This window comes from Cicer arietinum, chromosome 2 (genome assembly GCF_000331145.2).
Source record: "Cicer arietinum cultivar CDC Frontier isolate Library 1 chromosome 2, Cicar.CDCFrontier_v2.0, whole genome shotgun sequence".
Lineage (NCBI taxonomy): Eukaryota > Viridiplantae > Streptophyta > Magnoliopsida > Fabales > Fabaceae > Cicer > Cicer arietinum.
The window spans coordinates 8,606,723-8,615,537 of NC_021161.2; the positions used below are offsets into that span (position 1 = coordinate 8,606,723).

The 8,815-nt window shown below is 31.6% G+C and overlaps 1 protein-coding gene across 1 annotated transcript; it reads left to right on the plus strand.

Annotated features, from left to right (window-relative positions):
- The first annotated feature begins 7,340 nt into the window (after positions 1-7,340).
- LOC140919336 (uncharacterized) lies at positions 7,341-8,796 on the plus strand. The gene is made up of 2 exons (XM_073365337.1): positions 7,341-8,518; positions 8,599-8,796. The coding sequence occupies exons 1-2, from the start codon at positions 7,349-7,351 to the stop codon at positions 8,794-8,796; spliced, it is 1,368 nt and encodes a 455-aa protein (XP_073221438.1). The 5' UTR covers positions 7,341-7,348.
- The last annotated feature ends 19 nt before the right edge of the window (positions 8,797-8,815 follow it).

The window sequence follows — 8,815 nt, forward strand, 5'->3', positions numbered from 1 at the left end:
GTATAATTTAATAACATTATCTACTTCACATCATAAATAGTAATATGATTGGTGGATGTCAGTTCCATTTGTTTAATTTTAAATGATACATTTAATTTTTTTTTTATCAAAATTATTTTGACCGAGTCAATGTCTCAGTCGTTAAGATTAAGAAATCGAAGTGTGTTATCATTCTCCATTAGAGTTTCAAATAACTTTTAAATTTAATTGCAGTTTTGGTTCATTTATTTTTACCAATTATCGAAATTTGTATATTTATTTTAAAAGTCGATAGTTTTGGTCTCTCTTATATTTTTAAACTAAAAAATGGCGATTTGACGTATTTTAAATAATATGAGATACAATTCTATGATATAAAATCATCTAGATGCATTAATTATTTATATGTTAATAATTAAATTACTAACATGAAAAAATTATGAAGTTGAAAGTTAAGTTTACGGTATTTTATTTTGATTTTATAGGTATTAATCATTTTACATCATCGTACCATATGACACGTTATTTAAAACATGTCACGTCGTTATTTTTTAATTAAAAAATCATAGGTAGAAACTAAAATTATCGACTTTTAAAATAGATGACCAATTACGTGATTCGATAAAAAATAGAGGACTAAAATTGCAATTAAACATAACTTTTAAACAATAGTTCATAGTAGATCATTTATCGTAAACTACTTATGAAGATGGTGAAGAAACAATTGCCAATTATAAGGAAGTGGGTTTGAATTATAATTGCCCTTTTTTAAATATTCTTATTTAAAACTGAAAGTTTAACTAAAGATTGATCTTGGTTATAAACGAAGATTGATCTTGGTTAGTAAAAAACAACAATATCAATTTTATCAACATAAAATATGATTGTAAAGCATAAAATAAATAGATATAGAGATAGAGAGATCACATAAAGATATATTCTGGTTCACCCAATCCAGGTTACGTCCAGTCCTCACAACCGTGAGATTTTTCACTAAGTGTTCAAGCCAATATCGTTCTTGGTTTTCATGGATCAATTTTGATCTTTACACAGTTTCTACCTTTCTACCTAGAAAGGATTTCTTCAGTTCTACCTTACTATTTCAGAAAGGATTTTGCGAGTTACCTTTCAAAACATGAAAGGATTTTTACAAAACACTCAAGCTTATGTTAACAAAATAACCTTGAGTTACAAAGTGGTGATTTTGAGAATGTTTAGAATATGGATATTTTCTCAACTCTTGTTTGAGAAATAGATTACGTAAATAGAACTCAGTTGATACTGATTCTAACACAACACAAAGATTAAAAACAACAAGCTCTAAGAATGATATCGAGACACTTGAGTATGATTGAATGATTGATACTTTTCTTGGCACTTTTTGTTCTTCATCTTGAAGCTGCTTTTATAGACTTCAAGAGAGCTTGGGATAGCTCGTATGACCGTTGAAATAGGGTCAACTGTCATGAAATAGTTGTTGGATAAAGTCTGCCAAGAAGCAAGAGTGATCACAACTGCATCCAAGAATGTTCTTGAGATCCAAGATTGTTCTTCGAATTTATTTGAGATGAACTAACTTGTACTTTGTGATTGTGACAGATGTCTAAGTTGAGTGCATGCTTTTTAGTCTCGTGTACATGTTTTAGACAAGTACAATCAGTAGTGTACTTTTCAGCTTGTGGCTTTGTACTTGCACTTGCCTCATTTGAAGAATTATCTTGTATTATGCTTTTAATGAAGCATGTATTTGATTCTTTAAATTCTGGAACAAATATGACTTAGATTGATCCTTACTTATTATATATGAAGATATGAGATAAATAATGTTTCAAGGATTCAATCTTTCACAAGAGAACTGATTATTCATAAACGAATATCGTTCTTCGTTTCTCAGCAATAAGTCAAGATTGATCTTCGTTTTCCAGAACTACTTCAAGATCAATATTCGTTTTCCATAATTGCTTCACGATCAATCTTCGTTTTCCATAATTGCTTTCTTTGATTTTAATGAGATCTGATTTGTGATGTTTGATACCTATCTTGTTTTAACACACTCAAATGCACATGTTAAATACCAAAATACTTAGAATCATAATTAGAATTCTTCATTAACTTTTTGTTTGTTTTCATCAAAACATTCAATTGAGATTTTGTCTCAACAATCTCCCCTTTTTTGATGATGACAAATATGTTAATTTATAGGCTAAATTATATTCGTGGTCCCTTAACTTTATTTCAGGTAACGTTTTAGTCCTTTTTTTTTTTCGACTTGGTCCTTTATTTTAATTTTAAGTGACAATTTGATATTTTATGTTTTAAAATTTCAAGAATGTTATCCTTTTTTATACAAAAATTCAAAAAAATATTTCAAACAAAACTCATAAAATTAATTATATTCTTCAATATAATACAAATTTCATCAAATTCGTAACGCAAATCTTCAAATAAACTCATATTTTCATACTTTATTTGATATTGTTAGGAATAAATGACTAAATCGGGGAAAAAAAAATAAAGGACTAAAACGTTAACTGAAATTAAGTTAAGGGACCACAGATGATATTTAGCCTAATTTATATTTTAATTTTGATTCTAATTTTAATCATAGAGAGCTTTAAAAGCTCCCCCTCATAATATGATTCAGATTTTTGAACCAACATAAAATATAAAATAATTCTCCCCCTTTGTCAACACAAAAAGGTTGGGGAATACAAAGGAAATGTATACTACACATTGAAAATAATGAGTAGACTCTAGTTTTAAGAATAATAACATTTTCTAAAAACTCCCCCTGAATTTTAAAGAATTAATATCTTTTTTTTTAAAAAAAAAATAAAAAAATAAAAATCTGAATACAAGGAAAATGTCATTATGCTCTTTGTCATCTTTTACAAGAGACAACATTTTAATTTTGAACATGATAATAAGCGCATACATGGAAGCGAAATAAGATGATACATGTACCTTTGATTTGTTAATGTTTCCAAAGGTTATGGACACTCCAAATTTTTGTAATGAGATGAGGCATCATACTTTTCCATTCATGTGTATTGAACTTGCTTTGTCCATGTATCAATATTTTTTCTTGATTATTGGATGATGTTCCTGCATCACAAGTTAGTAATGATTTTGGTACTCATACTTGTTTGGGTCATTGATGGTTAGTATATCTTCTTTTAGAAGATTTTCTTTAAAACTTGATCTCTTTTTAAAATCTGATTCCTTCTTAGTGTTAAAAGTCATTTTAGAGTGGCCAATCTTGGACCAGGAGGAATATCTAGTGGTTTGTTTTGAAAAAGGTTTGAAGAACTGAGTTACAACTGGTTTTGATAAAGCTCCAGAACGTTCTTCGTTTTTTACATTAATTGAAGATCGTTCTTGCTTTTTCAGTTTTTGAGAAAAATTTGCTTTTGCTGTCAAATGTTCTTCTTTCTTGAAGATCCTTTTGTTCTTGATTTTTTCATCCATTTTTTTAAAGTAGCATGCAAATTCTAAATGTCCAATTTTATCACAATATGAACATTTGATTTTGCATTTTCCTTCTTTCATTTCAGAAACAAAAAAAGTTTCATACATTTTGATTTTTTGAGTTTTATCAAAACCAAGCTCAGCTTTATCAAATATCCCTACTTGGGATCTCATGATTCTCTAAAAAGTCTCAGTAGCTTTAATGAAGTTTTTCAAATCATTTTTAAGAGTTTCAACTTTAGCCTTGAGAATATCGTTTTTCGTTTGAGGTGAAGATCGATCTTGGTTTTCTGATTTTTCAGATTCAAGATTTTTGAGCTGAGATTCTTTCAGATTTTGAATGATCTCTTTAAGTTTATCATTCATAGCTTGAATTTTCTTTTTCTCTTCTTTTTTCTTTGTGAAATTTTTCTTTAAAAGAGCTACACTTTTGAATAAGAAAATTTGAATCATTTAGCAAATTATCAAATTATGTTTCCATTTGTTTACATACAAGACATGGTTCAGAATTTGTTACCTTTGTTTCTTCACTGTTTGCCATTAGACACATATTTGCTTCTTCAGGTTCATCTATTTCTGATTCATCAGAATCATCCCAGGTTGCCATCATTGACTTCTTTTTGAAGGGAAATTTCTTTGACACTTTTTTGTTCAATGGACATTCAGTTTTGTAATGTCCTTGTTTGATGCATTCAAAGCAAGTGATTTTGCTTTTATCTATTTCAGTCTTAAAGTCTTTTTTGTTTGGGGATCCCTTTTTGATCTGATCTCTTCTCCACACCATTCTTTGAATCTTTCTTGTAAGACGAACTATTCTTCATCAACATCTTCTTGTTCAATTTCTTCTGAGTCATCATCTGTTTGTAATGGTGTATTTTCTTGAGAAGCTTTCAGAGCTATTGATTTGGTCTTTTTGATTGGTTTGTCTTCTTGTAGCAGTACTTCATGTGCTCGTAATGTTCCAATCAGTTCCTCCAGTCCAAGTACGTCAAGATTCTTGGTCTGGCTTATGGCTGTCATCATTGGTCTCCATATTATTGGAAGACATCTCATGATTTTTCTGACGCTGTCTTGTATTGAGTATGCTTTCCCTAAGGAGCGCATTTCATTTACAATGGTTGTGAATCTTGAGTACATCTCATCAATGGTTTCTCCTTCATTCATTTCAAAGAGTTCAAACTTTCTTATGCCTATATCAATCCTTGTTTCTTTCACATGGCTTGTTCCTTCGTGATGAGTTTATAACGTGTCTCATACTTCTTTAGCAGTTTTGCATTCATCAACTCTTTCGCATTCTTCTCTGCTCAAAGCACACGATAAGAATAATTGAGCTTTAGAGTTTAGGAGTACCTTAGATTTTTCTTCTGTTGTCCAATCTGCTTCTTTCTTTTCAGCAGATGTTGAATCATTTTGATCCATTCTTGGTATGAAGTCTCCATTTGTGATGATTCTCCACATACCAGTATCTTGTGACTTCAGGAACAATTGCATTTTTCTTTTCCAGAAATAATAATCTGAACCATCAAAGTAAGGTGGTATGTATGTTGACCCTCATTCAACAATGTACATATCTTTTGACATTTTTCTTCTAGATCTTTTTCATCTAATCTTTGAATCATTTTCAACAACCATCAATTTTGATTATAAAAGTGAAGATAAAGTAGAATAACAACAACGACACCATCACGTTAAGATTGGTTTATGATTTTTTCTTCTTCTTTTTTTCAAGATATTTCTAGGTTTTAAGATGGTTTCATTTTTAGATTTCAAAATTAGTCATGCCTAACAATATTAATTTGTTCTGGTGGTTTTTTTCCTCACCTTTTAATGTTCTTAAAAGTCCCCAAATATATATTAAAATTGATAATATAGAGATATATTTTAAACTTTCGGATTCACTAAGCCGAAGACATATTAGAGATTTTTTAGAACATTAGAGAACGGGTGAAAAAGTGGTCTTCTTCTGCATATAGAGATATATTTTAAACTTTCGGATTCACTAAGCCGAAGACATATTAGAGATTTTTTAGAACATTAGAGAACGGGTGAAAAAGTGGTCTTCTTCTGCTTGAAAAATTTCCCTTGTACCCCCACACTTTGCCTTGTACCCCCAAAAAAATTCGAAAATGGCAAAACTACCCTCAATTTTTTTTTTTTTTTGCTATTTCAAAGAAAGTAAATGTAAATATTTTTTTCACCATTTTGTCATAAACCCAGCCGTAAAACAGATTTCCGGTAAGTTGCAGTTTTCCGGTAACTACCGGAATACTTGAAACAAGATTTCCGGTACAGAGTAAAGTACCGAAAATGTTAAAACTGAGTTTTCCGGTACAGAGTATAGTACCGGAAATGTTAAAACTGACTTTTCCGGTACAGAAGGGAAAAGTTGTGTACCGGAAATCTTGGTTGGCAAGTATTCCGGTACAGTAGTAGGTTCCGGAAAACTTCATTTTTGAGTTTTCCGGTACAGACCACATTTTTTTAATTTTTTTTAATTTTTTTTAAATGTTAACAGATATGGATAATCCACTACTATTAATGGACAAAACATGCGTCGATACTACAAATATTTTTGACACAGATCAGGTATGAATAAATATATTTAATATTAATATTATAAAAATATATTTTTGTGATTAATTATAATTATTTTATTTCAGATATTTGATTCAAGGGATACTGTTGTGAAATGGGCAAAAGAAATTGGTATAAAAAATAAAGTTACCGTTATTATCAGAAGATCAGATATAGAGACGGGTGAGAAAGGACGGAGAAATAAATTAATATTAGGTTGTGACAAAGGGGGAAAATACAAGTGTGCTGCTAGTTCTATTCGAAGTTCAACAAAAAAATGTGATTGTCCTTTCAAGCTTAGATCAAAACCATTAAAAGATGGTTCAGGATGGATAGTTAAAGTAATTTGTGGAATTCACAACCATGAATTACCTGATACTTTGGAGGGGCATGCATATGTTGGGCGCTTAAATGAAGAAGATAGAAAGCATGTTCATGAATTAACAAAATATAATGTTGCACCGAGACACATATTACTCTCATTGCAAGACCGAGATAAGAGTAATGTTACTAAGATCTCACAAATATATAAACAGAGAAGTATCATTCGATTGCGCGTGAGAGGTAATAGAACAGAGATGCAACATTTATTCAAGTTAATTGAAGATGCAAAATATGTGTGCTGGAATAGAAAGCGTGAAGACTCCGATGTTATGAGAGATATTTTTTGGGCGCATCCAGATTCAGTGAAGTTGTTGAATTTGTTTCCGATTGTGTTGATTATGGACAGTACCTACAAAACCAATAAATACAGAATGCCATTACTTGAAATTGTTGGTATGACATCAACAGAGAAAACATTTGTAGTTGGGTTTGCTTATTTGGAATGTGAGAGGGAAGAAAACTTTTGTTGGGCATTAGAGAGACTAAAAGATTTGTTTGTTACACAAAATAAATTCCCTCAAGTAATTGTGACAGACAGAGATCTTGCGTTAATGAATGCAGTTGGCATTGTGTTTCCACATGCTGTTAATTTACTTTGTCGATTTCATATCGAAAAAAATGTTGGAGCAAAATGCAAGCAATATGTCTTAAAGGATAGACAAGAGTCAATATTGAATATGTGGAAAGACATTATGTATTGTAGTAATGAAAAAGAGTATATGATGCGCTTGCATATGTTTGAACAATCATGTGTTGATACTAAAGTGTTTGTTGATTATGTCAAAGAAACTTGGTTGACTCCACATAAGGAAAGATTTGTTGAAGCATGGACAAATAAAGTGATGCATTTGGGGAACACAACGACTAACAGGTATTTAATATAATTTTATTATATATTGTTGAATTTTACAGGGTTGAGTCGGCTCACTGGAAACTGAAGTTAATGTTAGAAAATAGCATGAGTGATTTGTGTAAATGTTGGGAGGCTATGAACAACATGATAAGGTTACAACATAAAAGAATCAGAGCCTCGTTTCAAAAAAGTTTTTATGATGAAGAGCATGAGCACAGAAATCCATTTTATCAGAGATTGAATACATTTGTATCAACAGAAGCTCAAAGACGTATTGCTGAAGAATACGACAAAGTTGAGTGGGTGGGTACTGACAAATCTATATGTGGGTGTTCTCTGAGAAGGACATACGGATTACCTTGTGCTTGTGAATTGGGACAATATAAATTAATGGGTGAACCAATTCCTCTAGATTCTGTGCATATTCAATGGAGAAAATTAAGCATGGAATGTGAACTCACTCAAGACACAGAAGATGGATCAGAGTTGGATATGTCTACTGAGATGAATGCCTTATGGAAACGCTTTCGATCACTTGATGTTATTGGGAAACGAGTGTTGAAGAGTAAAGTGCGTGAACTTGCTTTTCCAAGTACAAGTTCAATATGTCCACCACCTGAAAAAGTCAAAACCAAAGGAAGAGTGAAGAAGAGTAAGGGTATGAAGCCAGATGGATATGATGTATATCGAGACCCTTCTTACTTTGAGCATGTTAATGCAACATATGGTGAAGATATTGGTTCCCAACCCTCTCAATCAAAGAAGAGACAAGCCTCTCAATCAAAGAAACACCCCTCTCAGTCATCTCATTCTTCAAAAAATTTGTTATTGACACAATTTCCTGATATTATTCAGCCATACATTGATGACATATTTGACGTGGCAGCTGATGGAAATTGTGGTTTTCGCGCTATTGCATTATTGCTTGGTTTCGGTGAAGAGTGTTGGTCTTTGGTCCGCAAGAGATTGGATCAAGAGATTGTTTCTCATGTAACTCCATATGATAGATTGTTCACAGGACGCATTAAAGAAGTAAGAGATTCGTTGATGATATCCGGCTTAGGTGTTCAACCCATGGATAAATGGTTGTCCATGCCTGATATGGGTTACGTGATAGCGACAACATATAATATTATTCTTGTCACGTTCGGTCTGACATTTTCAATGACTTTCTTTCCTATGAGGGGTTCACATTCCGGATCGACAAAAAATGATCGCATTTGTTGTATTGGTTTTGTTAATGGAAATCACTGGGTTCCGGTAATTATTTTCTTATACTTTTTTAAATTTTATTCTGATAATTTTGTCTTATATTTTGTTAATTTATTTAATTTTTGCAGTTAAAGATGAAAGATGGATTTCCAATGCCAGACATTGCACCAGGTTGGAAGCAATATCGTACCAATGAAGCAACTTCTTGGGCAATAGCATACACAGGCCGTCTACAACACTGGGGGTATTTATTAGGCCGGTTGTCACGTGTTACCCAAAATCCACCTACGGAACCCGTAGAGGCAATGTCTTTAGATGAACCTTAATGTTTTAAAATTGATACAA